General features: G+C 64.0%; 1 protein-coding gene across 1 annotated transcript; it reads left to right on the forward strand.

Moving 5' to 3' along the window:
* The first annotated feature begins 1,731 nt into the window (after positions 1 to 1,731).
* WNT2B (Wnt family member 2B) lies at positions 1,732 to 17,536 on the forward strand. The gene is made up of 5 exons (XM_075443118.1): positions 1,732 to 1,999; positions 13,302 to 13,522; positions 15,066 to 15,343; positions 15,728 to 15,992; positions 16,520 to 17,536. The coding sequence occupies exons 1-5, from the start codon at positions 1,836 to 1,838 to the stop codon at positions 16,747 to 16,749; spliced, it is 1,158 nt and encodes a 385-aa protein (XP_075299233.1). The 5' UTR covers positions 1,732 to 1,835; the 3' UTR covers positions 16,750 to 17,536.
* The last annotated feature ends 1,340 nt before the right edge of the window (positions 17,537 to 18,876 follow it).

Consider the following 18,876-nt stretch of genomic DNA (forward strand, 5'->3'; position numbering starts at 1 on the left):
AGCGTTCTCCTGCCGAGAGCTGCACCCGCAGACGGACACCTGGGAACCCGCGCCTGCCACCTCCTCCCCTCCCTTTCCCGTCAGAGCAGGACACAGAGAACTCAGCCTCCTCTCTCTGGCTGAAAACAATCCACTAAGAGGGAAAACCCGGTGAAATAGCAACGGCAGAGACCCCCACACGCTGCGATGGTTCTTCCAAACCAACGCGCAGCCTCGCACACGAGTCGATAAACGTCGGCCTTTTCAGTGCCATCGCTTTATGAATAAGCAGAGATGCAATATTCCGTCTGGGCTCACACAAAAGGGCAGCGCCCTGCCAGCACCGGCTTTCTGTCGCTGCAGTCGGCAGGAGCAGGATTGGATCATGGCCAAGTGCGAGTTTCTGGTCCCGGTTTCTCTCAGGCCGGGGAAGTCGCTCTCTGATCTGCAACAACGGGAATGGGAAGGGAAGAGCGGGATGAGCTGAGCTGGGCGGAGGGGAGGGGGTGGCTGCGTGCTCCGGCAATGCTAGAAGGTCTTTGGTGGATAACGAGGTTTGCAATCCCAGTAAATAACTGGGTGTACTAGGCAGCACTAGCACTGAGAGAGAGGTTCCCCACTGCAGCCCAGTGCCCGCTCACCTCCCGGCTGCGGGGGGAGCGCCCAGCCGGGGACTCCGCGGGGCAGAGGGAGCTCCCAGGTAAGGTTGGTCTTCGCCAGCTGCCAGCCAACGGTCCTTCGGCTGCGGGAAGGACCCGCAGGCAGCAGAACTGAGCCGGGGCAGCGCGCCCGCCGGCTCCCGCCGCCCCGCAGCCGGCAGAGGCACGGCGGGGCTGGAGGCCGGTCCCCGCGCCGGGACGGAGCCGCCGGCGGGTGCCCACCCGGGGGGGGAAGGCGAGGGCATCACCGCCGCACGGAGCCCGCGTCCGGAGAGCAGCGGCTGTGTCACTGCCCCCGCCTCCCGCGCCGGGACCCGCCCGGCCGCCCCGCACCGCCGGCCCGCGGGAGGGCTGCCTGCCCCTGCCCCCACCGGGGCCGAGCACCCGCGCTGCCTGCCCCTGCCTGCCCCTGCCCGCACCGGGGCCGAGCACCCGCGCCGCCTGCTCCTGCCCGCACCGGGGCCGAGCACCCACACTGCCGGCCTCCGCCCGCTCTGCCTGCCCTTGCCTGCCCCTGCCCGCACCGGGGCTGAGCACCCGCGCCGCCCCGCCCCGCCCCGCGCAGCCCCGCACCGCCCCGCACCGCCCCGCGCCGGCCGTTCCCCACCCTGCAGTGACACCTGGCGGGGGCGAGCGCGGGAAGCCCCGGCCCCGCGCACCCCGCCGCGCCCCCGCCCCGCGCCCAGCCCGACGGGGCGGCCGTGGCCGGCGGCCGGGCGCTGCGCCGGGGGCAGGAGCCGGGGGGGCCGGGGCCGTCCGACGTGCCCTCGGCGAGGCGGGGGTCGGTCGGGCCGGCGCGGCGGCTCCGCGCCTCTGACTCTGCCCAATGAGAGCCCGCAGCTCGGCGGGCGCCCTCAATATTTGGCCGCGGCCCCCGCGCTCCCGGCCCCAGTGCGCGCCCGCCCTCCGCGCACCGACCTCCATGGCCCGGCCCGGCCCCGCCGCCCGCCCCGCGCCGCTCGGGGGGCGCCGGCCCCGCTGAGCGCCGGGACCCCGCGGGGAGCCCCGCCGACCCCCGCACAGCAGCAGCATGCGCCTGGCAGCGGGGGCCCAGCCGGGGCTCGCCGAGCAGCGCGGAGCCGGCGGCCGCGCCGCGGGGCCGTGAGACGGGGCAGCGGCCCCCGAGGGGAGCGCGGGCAGGACCCCCCGCCCCCCGTCCCCGGTCACTTCTCCGTCTGGACCCCGCCCCGGAGAGATATGCGCAGCCCAAACCGCCGGGAAGCCGCTCCTGGGATTGCCGTGGCCCCCGGGCGCGCCGAGTGCGGAGCCTTCCCCCGGACGGCGGGCGCGGCCCCGCGGCTCCGTCTGCCGCTCGTCCTCCTCCTGCTCGCCCTGACGCCCCGCGCCGACTCCTCGTGGTGGTGAGTGCCCGCGACGGGACCGACGGCCCGGGCTGCCGCGGCGGGGGCTGCGCGGGGCTCGGCCGCGGGACGGGGGCGGGGAGGGGGCCGGGGGCCGGAGCAGCGGCGGCGGGAGCGCGGGGAGCCCCGCCGGGCCGGGGCCGGAGCCCAGCGCCCGACGTGCGGCCGTGGGAGCCCCGCGCGGGGCGGCGGCAGCCGGCGGGGACCGGCCGGGGCTGCGCGGGGTCCCCGGCTCCCCCCGCGGGTCCGGGGCCCGGTGCGGGGCCCGGCGGGGAGCCCCGCGGCGGGGCGGGCTCGGGGGTCCCTCCCGGCTCCACCTGCGCGGCTCCGCCGGCGGCGGCGGCCCGGGCTCCCGGGGCAGCGGAACCGCCCGCACCCCCAGCCCGCGCCGGGGCTCCCCCGAGGCGCGGACCCCCCCCCCCCCCCGGCACCCCGAAGACCGGGGGGGCCGGGACTTGCCGCAGAGCCGCAGCTGCCGGGGAGCCGACCCCCCGCACGCCGCGACCCCCCGCACGCCGCCACTCCCCACAGCGTCAGCGCTCGGTGCGGTTCGGAGCTGCCATCCCCGGGTCCCTTTGCAGCTCCCGCATCGCTGCGGGCTACGGCGTCGCCCCGCACGCTCCCGCTCCTCGCGAACCCCGTAACGGGTGGAAGCGATGCCGCGGTCAGCAGCCTGCTGGAAGCTGGTCTGCTCCTGCGCCGGTTCCTGTCGCAGCCAAAGTTCGCGTACGCAGAACGAGAGCAGTTGGGAGAACGGGGACTGTGAAGTTTTCCAAGCGACCCTGGGCTGCTTCGGCAGCTCAGTAACATCAGAGAGAACAAAGCAGTTTGCTGCAGAAAGTTCTGAGGGTCCCCCACCCTGTAAAAGTCCTCTCTAATCCTGTGGAAAACCCTGTTTTCCACACCAATCCCATCCTCGTTAGCACATCGCCGTGGATGAGGCAGAACTCAGCCAAATTCAAGCCATCTGCCACCGACAGGGAGCTGGCTGCTGGAATTCCTCAAGCACCGCGAAGCACGTTGCGAGGGCCCAGGAGCACTTGATAGTCACGCCGATAACACGAGCGTTCCCAGCGCTGGAGAGCATGTCTGGGCGTGCGGCAGTCGCGGCCGGGCTGGCACCCCTGGGAGAGCGATCCCAGGGCGAGGAAGGCGAAGGGGAAGGCTGCGGGGCTGGGAGGGAGCGGGGAGCCCAGGGGACGTGCTGCTGGGCCGCCGGCTTGCAGCCAGGCACAAAAGGTGAGGGGAAACTTCTCCCAGAGAGCAGTGCAGGCTCCCAGGGGCACGGACGGTGCAAACTGGCAAGACCAGTGCTGCTCCTGGCCATGCCGAAAGATCTCCTGCAGCCCGGTCAGCCCAGGCGAACTGAAACCGCTGGGCGAGCAGACGAGTCGCCGTCGGCGGGGATCAGGTTGGTGCAAGCCCGTCGGTGCAGGCAGGGTGGCATCCGGGCGGGAGGTGCTGGTGCGGGTGTGCTGAAAGCCGAGGCAGGCAGGCAGAGGCTCAGGGCAGCGGAGCGGGGTTGCTTCACCTCGTTAGCGAGGAGGCAGGCGAAGGGGGGCTCGTTAGAGCTGGGGAGCGGGTGCACGGGGTGAAGTGGCTGGAAAAAGAGGAGGTACGGAGCAGTCGGAGCATCACCTCCCGGAGCTGGGCAGTGCTGGGAACGCACCGGACGCTGGCTGAAGGGTGAAAATGCTGTCTCTGGGAGGAGCGTGAGAAACACCCATTTTCCTTGCCGTTGCACCCCACTTCTGCCCCGAACGGCTCCACCGCGGCGTCTGCCCGGACTCCAGGCACGCGTCTCTTCCCCACAAGCGGGAGGAAAGCCAGCCACGTTTTCAGCCTCAGTAGCTGTGGCTTGTTTGGAGGAAGCCAGATTTAGCTCCCGCAGCCGCTCGTGTTCTCGGCTGGCGGCGCGGCTCCCGCCTGGCAGCTTCTGGCTGGGGGGGAAGGAGTGCGGGGCAGCCCGGGGGGCCGGGGCAGGAGCCCGGCCGGGGTGGGGGGCAGCCAGGCACCGTGCCCTGCAGCATCGCCGGCAAGCAGGGCTCGTCCCGGGGACCTTAAGGATGTGACTTAAAAGAAAAAAATCAGAAACCCAAATATACTGAATTCTGAAGTTCACACTAGCAATGGAACTTTCTCTTCGGTGGACCAGAGCGTTCCGAAGGAAAGCCCTCGCTGCTGGCCGTGTCGGCTCTGATGAAACAGCCTCTTCGGGGGAAAGCGCGTTTTACTGAGAACGGTCTCAGCCGGCTGCGGTTTGGGAAAAAGTTACGCAGTGATTTGCATGGGTTTCCAGGCACATCTTCAGCACTACTGATATTACGGTAAATACATTTGGTGGTGCATCATCGCTCCTTATTTTTATTATTATTGCCAAATTCTTCTAGGGATTCACACACAATAAACTTGTGGAAATAGAGGAAATGCTTCTCATTTTCAGAGCTGACTTTTAAAGTAGATTAATAGAAAAAAATGGGTCAGTTCTGATCACAGTACATGGAAAGGAAATATCAACCAAATGTTTCTTCTAAACAACTGCAAATTATTAATTTTCAGTGACGTCAGGCATGGCCCGCGCCGCCTCACGAAAACGCCAGGAATTGGTGAACTTTGGCACTCGAAGAAGTGTCTGTGGGTGCGTGTGTGTGTGTATGTGCACGCTCGGAGCACGTAGCGGCGAGCGCGGCGTCTGCCCGGGGCGGTGGCGGCCGGCGGCGCTGCCCGGGCTGGAGGCCGCCATGACGAACAGCGTGGCCGCGGCCAAGCAGAAATGCTCCCAAACTGTAAAGCGTTACTTAGCAACAAAATACCAGCCGAAACACAGACGGAAATTAAGAAGGAATGCCACGGGAAAGTGCCTAAACCCCGTTCACACTCGCGTGTGCTGGCGTGGGGCGCCTGGCGTCGTGCGGGGCCGGCAGCTCTCCCGGCGGGCGCCCGCCTGGCAGGGCTGAGCCCCGCGCGCTGCGAGAGGGCAGCGGGCCCCGAAAGCGGCCTCCGAAATTCCTTCCGAAAGATTTGGAAGATTAGACAAATGTTGCTTATAAACATAAACTGTGCAATAAACAAACTTGGTGTAAATAACTAAGTAGAGTTTACTGGCTATTGAGAGCCCCGCTGGCTGCTCTGGTGTGGAAAGCCATTTCAAACTGAAGGTTTGGTTAAAGAAAAATGTACACAGAGCCGCATGCACCCCCCTGCACCCCACCCTCACACGTACCCGCTTGCCTGCAGGCCCACGTGAACCCCCCAGCCCCCCGGCACACCAAATCCTCGTTAGCTAACTTGTTTATTGCTAACCACAGCCCTTGGAAACTACAAATATTTAATTTCATCTGGCATTGGAACAGATGGGAGGCATCAGGCTCCCAAAGAGATAAAACAAATCTGCAGAAGGCAGGCTAACGCGAGCCCGGGCGCGCGGAGCGTGCAGGAGCCGGCGGCCACGCGGGGCTCCCCACGGCGCCGGGGGTCTCGGGGGCTCCCGGCACAGCCGCCGCACCCCAGGGCACGGTGCCGGCCGAGCATCCTCGGGGATGCTCCTCAGGGATGCTCTGTCCGGAGCAAGGCAGCCGCCACCCCAGCTCCCACCCCTGGCCAGGGACGGGGCTTTTGGGCAGGGAAGGGGCGAGCGGGAGCGCCCATCGCACCCTCCGCGCGGGAGCAACCCCGGTGTCGAGCTCTTCCCGAGGGCTTGGCGAGGACCCCCTGTTGCAGGTGGAGAAGGGGACGTTCCCACCACGACGGGCAGGAAGGAGCAGCCGCCCCTCTCCGGGGTTTGCCGCACGTCGCTGTCGGGACACGGGCGCTGCGTCCCGGTCCGGGTGCGGCGGATGGGCACAAAGAGCAGTGGAAAAATCCAGCCACCCGTGTGCGTGGACGTGGGAGAGAGGGGCTCACTTGAAAGGCATCACACCGCGGTGTGTGGGAGGGGAATAGCATCAACAGGAATGTTTGAAATTAAGCCAAGGGAAAGACAGCTGCGTGGAGGAGCTCCGCAGCCCGTCGGCGTAACCCTCTGGGGCGCGCAGGGGGGCTGCTGCCTCCCCCCCAGCAGCCCCCGGTGGGCTTCGCTAGCAGAGGGTCTCGCAGCTTGCGCGGCGGCTCCGAGGACGGCGCGTCCGCGGGTCCCCGTGCCACCCTGCTTCCCCCCTCCGCGCATGCCCCCGCTGCAGACCAGCTCCTCGGCCCCGGGGCTGCCGCCGGCCGGGTACCCGGAGGACTCGCGGGGGGACGGGATGCAGCGCGGCAGCGCTCGGGGGTCTCGGGGGGTCGCGCCGGCCGTGCGTTTGTTGTTGCAGAGCACTTTGCCGGGCAATAAAAGCAGGAGGTCAGCGACCAGGAAGTCTTTATCCCGAGGCGCTCCGCAGCTCCGGCTGTCCAGGCAGCCGCGCCGTGAAAAATCAGTTTTAAAGTAACGTCAGGCTGATGGAGAATGAACCCGGTGGCCTTTGCCGCAGCCCTGGTGTTCTTGGTGGGGCGTATGGAGCAGGTGGGTTCTCTCAGTCACTCTGCACCATTAGAATAATCCTAATTGTGTTTCTTAGTTCATTTTTCATTAGGGTCACTTTCACCTATAGGAAATCTTTCTTACAAAGAAATGCAGAAGAAAAAAATCCTTCTGCTCTTCCAAACTCGTTAGCTCTTGCCATTACAAACACCGATTTGAGCAGCGCCCGCAGCCCACCGTGAGCAGAGCTGTGCTGGGCCAGGTCCCGTGGAAACACAGGGGCTCTGCTCTGAGCAGCTCGCACCCAACACGCGGGAGAGGCCACGAACGAGAGAAGAACCGTCCCTCCACTTTACCTCCAGAGACTGCCTTACCCGGACCCTTCGCAAAGCGCTTTGGGATTTGGGAGGAAGAAAATTGGTAGTTAAAGATAAGGCGCATTTTTGATGCGTGATTTGTGTTGTGTTCATGCGCCGCCCGCAACGCCTCCGAGGAGCAGCTGTGCCCGGTGCTGAGCAGGACCTTCTCCGCTCGTGCAGAAGGCACCGCAGCCCTTGGCTCCCTGTGCCTCTGTAAGCCCCCGCCGTCACCCTCCGGCTCTGCAGCCCCCGAGCGCTCGGGGGTTCGCCGCTCGCCCGACGCGCGTTCCGTGCGCGCCGCGTCTCGCCTCCGCACGGCAGCAGGCGGGACAGACCGCGGTTCCCAGGTCACCCTCGATACAAGGCGCCAACAGCAGACCTTCCCGCGTCAGCCGAGGGACGCTCGTTCGGGTCCAGCCTTTCCCGGACATCGCAGTCCTTCCCGCAGAAACCGCGTCCCGCTGACCGCACGTGGGTGCAGGACAACCGCGGGGAGGGGGCTCCGACACGGAACCAACGGCACACGACTGGGGAAGGGGTGACACGGAAGGAAAGAAAAAGAGCACAGTGCAGAAAATGAATGGCACTGGTAGTGGGTCAGCATTATGATATTAAAAATTAATCAAGCGAGGCTAACACTCTCAACATACAGAGTAGTGGCTCTCAGTGAGGAAATTAGGACTATTAATCATTCCAAGGCGTTAACAATTCCAGCAGGCCAGGATGGCCCCGTTCCCAGTGGGGCTTAATAAAATACTCAGGGTTTATAATAGTAAAATAATATCTCAAATGTCTGTAGCACCTTGCAACCCAAAGCGCTTTGCAGCTGGCCATAAATTGTCTGCCCACAGCCAGGGAGAGCAGAGGAAGCGAAGTGCCGCATCCTTGGGAAGTATGTGAAGAACTTGAGGAGGTGAAATGCTGCCAGGCACGCTGGGGTTTGCCCTTTATCAGGCAGAGAGGCAGCGAAGCTGGATGTGATCCTACCTGAACGAGGTGGCTCCGATAGCTGCCTAGGGCTTCCCAGCCTCCCACCAGAACACAGATTTCGCATCGACGCGATGGGATGGGAAGAGAACAGGAGCCAAGATAGTTTGGCTCCCTGCTTGATCTTTCAGGACTATCCAAGTGGTTACAGGAGCAGCAGGGAGGTGAATCAGTTTTCCCAGGGAAAGGGCTCCAGCAGCCCCGGGTACCACCAAGAAGCCAGACCCTGCTCTCGTCTCAGCCTCGGCAGCAGAGGAGCGTGGGCGGCCCCAGCCTGCTCAGAGGCCGAGCATCGCCCGGCGCCGCGGCAGCGCTGCCGTCCCCCAGCACCGGGGCGGGAGGTGGCGGGAGGTGCCATGCCACCCCTCCCGGGCTGTGTGCGGGGCAGGCGGCTCCCGGCTGACCACGGCACGGCGCGCTTGGGGGTAAGAGCAGCACCGGTGCCGAGGGGAACGTCCCAAGCTGGGACCGAGCCCCAGTGACAGCTCAGCTCGCGGGCGTCTGATGGCACCGCTGGAGCTGTGGAGGGGCTCGAGCTCAGCACTCCCTCCAAACGGTGCTGAGGTTGTTTGCCCGCGTCGTGTTGACGGGAGGGCCAGGCCTGATGGGGTCGGTGGCCGTCAGAGGGTACCGAGGGGAGAGGCGTGCTGGACGTGGCCGGGAACTGCACCGCGGCGCTTTTCTCGCTTGCTTTTTTGTTGTTTCAAACGTGGTTTGGTCAAGCTGAGAGCCGCGGAGCGCTGCTCTGTACATCACCGCACAGCGCACGGTAACGAGAGAGAGAGGGGGAGAGCCTGCTGGGAGCTGCCGGAGCAGCCGACGTGGCCGCGGGTCCAGGGGTTTAAGCTGCCCGAACTGTCTCGACCAAGTGGAGAGCACCCTGCGCTTGACAGGGAGAGGCGGTGTCAGGAGAGGCAAATTCTCAGGCTGAAAAGCTGTGAGGAGGGGTGGGAGAGCCGAGCCTGCCGCCCCTGCCGGGACCCGGCCCCAGGTCAGAGGGGCACCTCTCGATGACCCCAAAGCCATCGCGCTGACGGGGCTGACGGTGCTGTGCCTGGCCAGGGCCCCTCCTGTCCCCCCCCCACTGCTGTTCCCACCCTGCCCTGCCCCGAGCGAGGAGCTACCAGCAGCGTGGGAAGCAGCTTTGGGATCCTCAGGAAGAGAGAAGCATAGGAAGGAGGGCTGTCAGCGTGCCGTCGGTCAGCCACGACCCCCTCTGCATTAACCGGTGCCAGCGGAGCAGCCCCGCGCCTCGGCTCCCCGTCTGCCGCAGCGGCCTGGGCTGGGCTGGGGTTCTGCCCCGCGCCGGGGAGCGGCCGCGGGCACCGGAGCTGCCCCGGCTGAGCCCCCCCACGCCCGGAGCCGGCGAACCGCGCTGCCACAGCTGCCTGCGCCGACGGCCGGCTCCCAGTGCAAAGCCAGCCGACCGCAGTGGGGTTAGGTAAGCTCATTTTGTATTAATCTGATTTAAGGCTGTGCTGTTAATGGTACTGGTGCAACCCTGATTTCCCCACAGTGGGAACGTCCAACATCTCAGCAGCTGTCTGAATTCTAAAGCAGAGCACAAAAAAAAATCAAAATTTTGAGATTTACCTGAGGATGGCAATTCCAAACATTTCCCTTTTGAAGGAAAGTGATGCTCAAATGGGTTTCTAAATGCCATATAGAATGGTGTAATATGAAATCACAGAATCACAGAATGGTAGGGGTTGGAAGGGACCTCTGTGGGTCACCCAGTCCAACCCCCCTGCTGAAGCAGGGTCACCTACAGCAGGCTGTAGAGGACCTTGTCCAGGCGGGTCTGGAATATCTCCAGAGAAGGAGACTCCAGTCCTTCGGGGAGCCGGGCAGGCTCTCGTGGGAAGCACGGGAGCAGGACACATACAGCACGGAGGCAAGCCTTGGCGAGGGGTTAGCACAAAATGCACGCTGCCAAGTAAATAGATGCGTCTGCCTCCGATTTGCATGTTTATCTTAGAAGCAATTTAGGTTTCTCCTTGTTTACAAGAGTCGAAGTCAGCAGACTCTTAGAACAAGAACAGCGACGGGGAGCCAGCGTGTGACGGTTGTCTCCTGTTCCCGCCGCGCATCCGAGCGGCCGGCCCTGGGAAAGAGCTCGCGGCGGCCGCGCCGGGGGCCGTGTCGCGGCGGCGGGCTGCTGGCGGAGAGGAGGAAGGCTAGCAGGGAGCGAGGAGCACCGTACCTCCTCTGCCTCGCCACCTCCCAAAGCACTTGCCTTTGGAACGGGAAGGCTCCGGTCTCTGCCGCGGCCGTGCACGTCGCTCCTCACGGGGGACAGGGACGGGGGGCGAGGGTCCGGTGCCGCGCGTGGTAGCCCAGCGTTTCCCGCAGCCCTGCGGCTCACACCCACCTCCTGGCAGCTGGACTCGGGGAGCGAGCGGGAAGCACAGCAAGGCGGGGGCTGCACGCCGCTTCGCAAGGAGTAGATGATGCAGCGTCAGGCAGCCGAAGGCCGTCGAAGGGACCGGCGCCAGCGCCGCGGCCGGAGCCGAGCAGACAGCTCTGCCCTGAGCAGGGGCCAGGCAGCGGCTGTGTGGACGCTGCGTGAGGACTCGCAGGAGGCAGCATCCCCTGGAACCCCATTTGGCAGGGTGGGGGATCGTTATCCCCACATGCACTTAATTATTAACTCCCTCAGGGGTTTTTTTTTCTTGCTGTAAAAATGCAGATTCCCCAAGAGTGCAGCATTTCACAGAAATTTGCCACTTCCAGCACAACTCCATTTTTTAAAAATGAAGTTCTGATAAGGCAGCTGGGGAGTTCTCAGAACATCCATTGTCTTTCCTATTTCAGGGTTTTTTTAAAACGTCATAGATTTTTAGAAATAAAATCGGAAGGGATGCTTTCATCAATCCAAAACAAATGTTTGGGTTTTTTCCCTCCCAAAATTCTGCTTGGCAGAATTTTCCAGTGTTCCTCGTCTCACTCCATTTCAGAGTAACTGAACCCAACTGAAGCATTTCTCACGAAATGGAAGAACACGGCCCCGCCGAGGTAACCGCAGCCTTTCCAGGACACACGAGGAGTTTTGCCCCTTGCTGGGCCGTGCCACTTCCCAGCGCCACAGCAGTCGTGGGATGGCTCTCAGTGCCTAAGCTCAGCTGGGCTCTGTGGGTACAGCAGCAAAGCAGCGGCTTGTCTGCAGCCTGAAGCAGAGGGAGACAGAGCCAGCGAGTGGGTGGGGGTCCGGGACCCTGCCTGGCGAGGTGCTCGCTCAGCTGTCGGTGCCCTTCACCCTGCTCCCCTTCCACTTTCTCCAGCTGATAATGTTTGCTCTGATCTGGGTATTTGGCAGGAGAATTAACGAGCAGTAATTAGCTGACAGTGTGAAAGAGGGAGTGCCTGGTGTTTATCTTGTCTGGAGGGTTTTCCTGGATCCCGGTCTCCCAGGGGATGGTGTTAGCCGCCCGCTCGCCCCTCGCAGAGGCAGCGTGTCCCCAGCACCAGCCCGCCTGCAGCCCACCGCCGTCACCCAGCGCCAGGGCCACAGCTCGGCAGCGCTGGGGGCGGACAGGGGATGGGCTTCCCGGTGGGGGAGAACATTTTACACCCCTCCAGCTTTCCCAGCATCTCCTTCCTCCAGCGAAGAGGAGCTTTGGCCGCTGGCACATCCTCTGTCCTGCGGCACCGCTGCCTCCCAGCAGCCTCCTCCCAGCACCCGGCAGCGCAGGCAGGGATGCAGCAGCCGTCCCCATCCGTGCTGAGACCGGGCAGAACGAATTCAGGGCCAGGGCACGGCCCGAGAGCGCAGCCATCCCTCCTGCCGCAGGAGCACAGCGCTGGGGCAGCGCTTCTTCCCGGCCGTGCTTGCAGACGCCGTGCGGAGCCGGTGGCACCCAGGAGCGGTTACTCAGCGTTGGGAGGCTGTGAGACCCCCTCGGTGCCGCCGTCCAGCTGGTGGGACGCTCCTCCGCCCTGCCCTGCTCGCTGCGGGCAGGCACCAGCGCGAGCCAGGCGGTTCAGCACCCGCAGCCGCCATCGCTCGAGGAGCTCCTGCGGGCTTTGCTTCCCGAAACCGCGGCCGCCGTCTCCCGCGTCCCACTGCTGCGGGGTGAAAGGCTGCCGAGCGAGCCTCTGAACATCGTGCTTGTGGGCTCTTGGAGTCGGGGCTTGCAAAGCCATGGGGAGCCGGGTTTATTGTCCTCAGCTCCAGCCTGAGATGACCTTGTGCTTCTGCCAGTGTTTAGACAAAATATTTTGAGAGGGAACAGATCCCATTGCTTTCTGGGCTCGCAGGGCTTTCCCGAGCCTGCGAGCTCTCTCTGGGGCTGATAGAAGTGACAGAACATGGCCAGAGACAGTGAAATATTGCCCAGGTTTATTGCTTTGTATTATTATTAAAGGGAGGTTCTCATTTCCAGTCTGGGGGGGCTGAAAAATTTGAATCCCACCCAGACCTCATCCCTTCCAGCCGAAAGCACAGCTCCGTGCTCTGTGGCAAACCTCACCCTCCGGCACAAGCAGCAGCTGCCTGGCTGGGATGAGCGGGCGGCGCGGGCAGGGGCTGGCCGGGGTGGAAAGTTCCAGGCTGCCGCCGTTGTCTGGGCTGGCGCGAGGCGTGGGGAAGGCTGTGGGGCAGAGCTCCGCTCCCTCCCCGGGTCCGTGGAAAGCTGCCCGTGGGGCTCAGCCAGGCGCTACCAGAGTGATGTTTGCACATTTTCTGTCTGCTCCCAGCTCCCACCCTCTCCCCGCCGCTGCCGGGAGGGGACCGGGATGCGGGCAGGGTGCAGGCAGGACAGGAGACACAGCGTAGTTCTCCTGGTTATCCAGCTTCAGGGCATGATCATAAATGTTCACCAGTGCAAGAGGTGGAGAGAGAGGACGAGAAGCCAGGAGGTAGCAGTGTGAACGAGGACTGCAGCAGCAAGAGGTGAAGCCTGCTCCTCTTTCTCCCTGACCCGGGCATCGCGCAGATGCCTGTGCCACCGACTGTTGCTCCCAGTGTGCCCCAGGCAGCGTGCAGAGCCTGCGCTGGGCTGCGCTGGGCTCCGCTGGGCTCCATCCTGCTGCGCTCAGCAGGGCCGGGCTGCAGCGCGGGGCTGAGGGGTAGGGCAGAGGGTGGGAGGGAGGTTTTGCACATCAGCAGGTTCCTCGCCGCTGCCCCAGCCGCTCACAGGGTGCCCGGGCCCCCCGGCTTGCAGCACCCAGAGCTGCTGTCCCCCGGGGCAGGGGGGCTCCGCGGGCCCCCTGCTCCCTGCCGCCGCGACGCGCGCGCAGAGCAGAGCTGTGCTAACACAGAGACCCCAGCGCAGCGGCTGTGATGGCTCAGCAGTGCCCGGTCCCTGCGTCCTGCCTGTCTGAACCCCAGACAGGGGGATGCCCTCGGCAGAGCCCAGAGCCGCTGTGACGCAGCGAGAAAGGGAAGAGGAAAGGTGGGCTTTGGTGCAAGCCCCCTGCGCTGGGCGAGGACCCGGGGAGCCAGAGCCCTGCACCTTCCCCCTCTGCGGGCAGCGCGGTAACGCGTCACCCTTCTCTCTGGCAGGTACATCGGGGCGCTGGGCGCGAGGGTGATCTGCGATAACATCCCCGGGCTGGTGAACAAGCAGCGGCAGCTGTGCCAGAGGTACCCCGACATCATGCAGTCGGTCGGGGAGGGAGCCAAGGAGTGGATCCGGGAGTGCCAGCACCAGTTCCGGCACCACCGCTGGAACTGCAGCACCCTGGACCGGGACCACACCGTCTTCGGCCGGGTCATGCTGCGAAGTAGGTCCCGCCCCGTCCCCTTCCCACCGCCACGTGCCTTCTCTCCCTGGGAGAGTCTCTCCTCTCGCTGGGCTGCCGTGCCCGGTGGCTTGGATTACTCCCTTAGGAGAGCTTTGCCTTTGCCTGTAAATTAATCAAGCAGTAATGGGAGCCGAGCGTTGCGCTCGCTGCACCAGATGAGGTGGAGCAGGGGGAGCGCTGGGGGAGAAGGGGGAAGGAGGAGACACCTCCGGAGAACAGGCTCATGTGTAAACAGTAATGGGATATATAAATATTTGGAGAGCAGGGCTGGCCAGGACTCAGCAGCTCACGTGGGAACTGGCTGTTCCCTCGCATGGCAGGGCAGGCGAGGCAGAGCCGCGGCTCCAGTCCTCGCTGCGGGCTCCGAGGGGAGGCAGGACCACGGCTGCGGGCAGGCGCCAGCGCCCGGGCACCAACCCTGCCCGGAGGGACCTCCCCGCTCCGGGTGAGGGACGGATACCAGGAAGGCAGGGATGTGCCCACGGAGCGAAGAGGAAGGATGGGGACGGGGACAGGTTCCAGAGCGGGAGCAGCGCCGTGGGCTCCAGCCGCTCCCGGGAGGGCTCCGGAGCCGGCAGCAGCCCCGGCGCAGGCGTCCGGCCCCGCAGCCTCCAAATCAGAGGCGGCTGGAAGAGCCTGTCCACGCGCCAGGAGCGGTGCATATGGAGGACACGTGAGCGCCCGGGGAGGGAGCCGGGAGCGGGGGGCTTGCTCCCAGCTGGCGAGGGACAGGGCGGCTGCCCGGCGGGTGGGCGAGCAGCGGAGCCTGCAAGCCGGGCCCCTGGCGAGGAGCTGGCTGGAGGGACGGGGGCTGTAAGGACCGGGACGCAGCACTCGCCCTGCCCTGCTGCAGCCTGCCCGGTCCCAGCCTCTCCATCCCCGCGACGGCACCTTTGCTGCTGCCTGCATCCTCTCCTGGCAAAGGCTGGGGAATGATGAAAGCTCCTCGTCACAGCCCCATCCTGCGAGGCCCAAAGAGAGCTCTGCTGCCTTTGAAGTTGCTTTCAAAGGCTCTCAAAATGAAGATGAACGTGGTTTTGATTTGCAGCTTCTTTTACAGCGTTATAAAAACAGCTGTGAACTCGAACCAGAGACATAAAATAGCAGGCGGCACGCTGTGCTGTGCGGGGAGCGCCGAGCCCGGCCGGAGCTGCCGCCAGCTCCCGTGCTCAGCATCGCCGGGGGGGAGGCAGCCCCGGCACCGATGGGCACCCGCACGGCCCCGAGCCGCGGGTCAGCGAGGGGCACCGGCTGGGCTGCCCTGAGCCGCCCAGCGCCCCGGGCTGCGCAGCCCTGACACGCAGCACGACATCCCCCCTAGTCCGGAAGGTTCCAGGGAAGTGGGGCTGGACTCGGCGGGCAGCGGAGATGGCTGACCTTGACTCACCCACGCGCAGGACGGTCTCCCTCCCCGCTCCGACGGTGCCGCCGCACCATGCCCCGCTCCTCGGCAGGCTGCGGGCACCCGGCCCAGCGCGGCACGCTCACTGCCGGTCCCCGCTTCTCTCTCTTCCCGCGGCAGGCAGCAGGGAGGCCGCCTTCGTCTACGCCATCTCCTCGGCCGGAGTGGTCTACGCCATCACGCGGGCGTGCAGCCAGGGCGAGCTGAAGGCCTGCGGCTGCGACCCGCTCAAGAGGGGCCGCTCCAAGGACGAGCGCGGGGAGTTCGACTGGGGCGGCTGCAGCGACAACATCAACTACGGGATCCGGTTTGCCAAAGCCTTCGTGGACGCCAAGGAGAAGAAGGTGAAGGACGCTCGGGCACTGATGAACCTGCACAACAACCGCTGCGGGAGGATGGTGAGTGCAGCCCCCGCAGCCGGGCCCCGTGCCGGCCAGCCGTCCCACTGGGGGCTCCCGGCAGAGGAAGGGGCTGTGGGAGCAGCTCGGGCAGCGGAGCGGGACCCTGGGTGTCTGCGGAGGGCAGGTCCTGCTGCAGACGGGGCGGGACGCGGTCCTGCCCGGGGAACGGCCCTGGGGGGATGGCAGGACCCCGTATCAGCCCCAGCACGTCTCCTCGCTGGTGCTGGCATCAGTGACTGTGGGAACGGTCCTCCGGCCCCATCACCGGCTCCCGTCAGGGTCCTGGTCCCGCTGATGAGCTGCCGCAGGGACGAGCAGACCCAGGCGTGACACTGGTGCCCAGAGTGACGTCCAGTCCTCACCCCATCCCTCTTCCCACAGGCTGTGAAGCGTTTCCTGAAGCTGGAGTGTAAATGCCACGGGGTCAGCGGCTCCTGCACACTAAGGACTTGTTGGCTGGCAATGTCAGATTTTCGGAAAACGGGGGATTACCTAAGGAAAAAATACAACGGGGCCATCCAGGTGACGATGAACCAGGACGGCACCGGCTTCACGGTGGCCAACAAGAACTTCAGGAAGCCCACAAAAACAGATCTGGTGTATTTTGAGAACTCGCCCGATTACTGCGTGATGGACAAGTCGGCAGGTAAAACCCAAAGCTCCAGTCATTGCCCAAAAGCCGCTCCTCCTCCCGTCCCGACGCGCTGGCGCTTCCCCACTCGCCCAGCCTGGCAGGGCTGCTTCGGGACGCCAGCTCCCCCGCCGAACGCCAGGCCCCGGTCAGGGTCCCCCAGGCCCTCGGCGGGCGTCAGGGCTCGCTGGAGCACCCAGCCCGGCCCCGGCCCCCTGCGCTCCCGGCAGCAGCGGGCACAGCACGGGGAGGGGGTCAGGCAGAGGTCCCCAGTGCCACCTCCCTGGCCACGTGCTGCCCGCACTGCAACCCGCGCCGTGCCACAGCGAGCGCAGGCTCCAACCTCCTCCCCACAGCCCCTCCCCAGCCCTGGGAGGCCACGCCGTGGTTTCACCGCTGCGAAGGCACTCGCGTCCGAGGCCTCTGTCGCAGGTGGTGGATCCCCATCTCACCAGGGCCAAGAACCGCGGGGCAGGGGGTGGAGGAAGCACTCGAACAAGATGGAGAAGGAACACCCTGACGCGCTCTCCTTCCTCCTGCAGGCTCCCTGGGCACGGCCGGTCGCGTGTGCAACAAGATGTCCCGCGGGACGGACGGCTGCGAGGTGATGTGCTGCGGGCGGGGGTACGACACCACGCGCGTCACGCGCATCACCAAGTGCGAGTGCAAGTTCCACTGGTGCTGCGCTGTGCGCTGCAAGGAGTGCGAGGACACTGTGGACGTGCACACGTGTAAAGCGCCGAAGCGGGCCGAGTGGCTGGACCAGACCTGAGGAGCCGGGAGCACCGAGGGAAGAACCCGCTGCCACCCCCCTGGCCATTTTTTAAGACCCTGTGCCCTGAGGGCCACGGCGTTCTGGGAGCTGTAGTTCAACTGCATGGCTTTTATTTAATTAATTCTGCGAAGCACTAAAGGACTGACTGCGTTTCCCAGGAGGTGCTGTGGACCCTTCTATTTGCTCAGCAAAACCAATCCCCCACCTAGGAGGAGTCTGCAATCCTTGCTTGAACTGTGAAACTGCCGTTGCCGTTGTTCTCCCTGCCAAGGGACGGTGCAGCCGACACGGGCTTGGACGACCCATCGTCGGGGTGCGAGGGCTGAGGAGACCTGCAGCTCCCCAGAGAATTCACGTTGCAGTGAAGTTTCACTGGCAAACAACACTAGTTCAGAATGACCCACTCTTGCAGAAAGCATTCTCGCTTTTACTTTCTCGCAAGGCCCGGGGAAGGCTGTTGCAAGCCCGTGACACAGTCCATTCCCCTCGAGCAGACCCGGCACACCGCCCCGGCCGCGCTGCTGACGCCTGCAACCTCTGCACGAGGCTTCTCCCCGTCTCCCCAGCGAAGGTGACAAGCGGAGCTGGACATCGGAACCGAAACCTGAGGGACTGCAGAAAGGCAAGGGCCAGCCCTAGATGCTGGCAGACACGGAGGGCTAGAGAAAGCAAAGTCTGTGAGCGTACTGGTAGGTTCTGAAGTCAACAGATCCAACAGCGTCTCTGTAAAACTCACTTGTATGTTGTGTATACTGCTTATTATTTGAAGTCAAAACTCATTATAAACCTGTATCAGAAAATGATGTTCTTTGCCTTTTGAATTCCAACACACCCAGCTGGGCCCTGCCCTGGGAGCAGGAACCGGCCCCAGCACGGCGCCTGCTGCTCCGCGCTCCTGTGCCCAGCCCTCGCTGCTTCCCACCAGGCAGAGCCCGGGAGGCCTTCGGCAGCGGCAGCCCGCTCCGGGACACCCAAGGACAGACACTGGGCCAAGCAGGAGAGGCTGCACTAGCTTCCAGACCTGTCCTGAAAAAACCCCAAACCAAACACCCAGAACTTAAACTATCAATTAAAGTTGAAGCTGATGAGAGGAGGGGCAGGCAGCTGCAGAGCTGCCAGCAGACACGTTACAGAGATCAACCCCTCTCGTCTCCAGAAATTTCCTCAATTCTTTTTTTGCCCAACTTGGGCAAGCAGCAACTACAAAGATGCTTTATTTAGCATACAGGTATTTTATAGAGTCTGGTCCAAAGGTGCCAGTCCACACAGACAGACTCAGTGTACAATACCACAGCTGAACCTGCAAACTAAACTGACCCAGGTTAAAAAAAAAATAAAAATTACCTTGATCATTGCAATTCCTGAGCACGTGCTGGAGCTGACAGGGCTGCTTCCACGCTCCCTGCCCAGAGCTCGGCTGCGCGCTGCCCCAGGCCGGCTGTGCTTTCTCCCGATCCAGGAAAAACGTTGTTAGCTTTCCTCACGCTGATCACCATCGTGCCGACGGCAGGTAAGGACATCTCACACATCCAGAGCCAGTTTTCATGAAGGTTATCAGCTTACGACGACAATGGGAACGGACGAGTCAACAGTAACATCCCCTGCACAAGCCTTTAGCTGGGGCTGCTGTCACCCCGCGGTCGCTGCTGGAGGGGCTCTCGCAGCCCCCCGAGGAGCCGGGGTTTCTCCCGGCGGCAGCGAGGTGTGCGGGCAGAGGGAGCCGAGCAGCTACAGCCACCGTGTCCGAAGCAGCGTCAAAGTAGCAGGATGGGATTAAGGCAAAGAAGATTATTCTGCTCCTAGGCCACCCATCGGCTACTGCACGAAGAGCATCTCCGAACAGGGATTTTACCCAAGGGCCCTGGGAAATACCAGTTTAAGTGCTGAGAGAAAACCACTTTGAAAACGGCTTTGATGGGAAGTGCTCATTCAGAGTCTGCCATGCGCCAGATCAGAGCACCTTCCTCCGTGCCAGACACCACTGAGATGGCTCATGCAGAAAAAGGACCTTCAACAGAGCTGCTGCAGAGCCACGGACAAGCAAAAAGGTGGTGTTTTAACAGGGCTCTTCGAACAGCTACAGGAACCCCACCTCCCAGCTGCCTAACCCGTTTCTTGCAGAAT

This window comes from Opisthocomus hoazin, chromosome 25 (assembly GCF_030867145.1).
Source record: "Opisthocomus hoazin isolate bOpiHoa1 chromosome 25, bOpiHoa1.hap1, whole genome shotgun sequence".
NCBI classification, from domain to species: Eukaryota; Metazoa; Chordata; class Aves; order Opisthocomiformes; family Opisthocomidae; genus Opisthocomus; species Opisthocomus hoazin.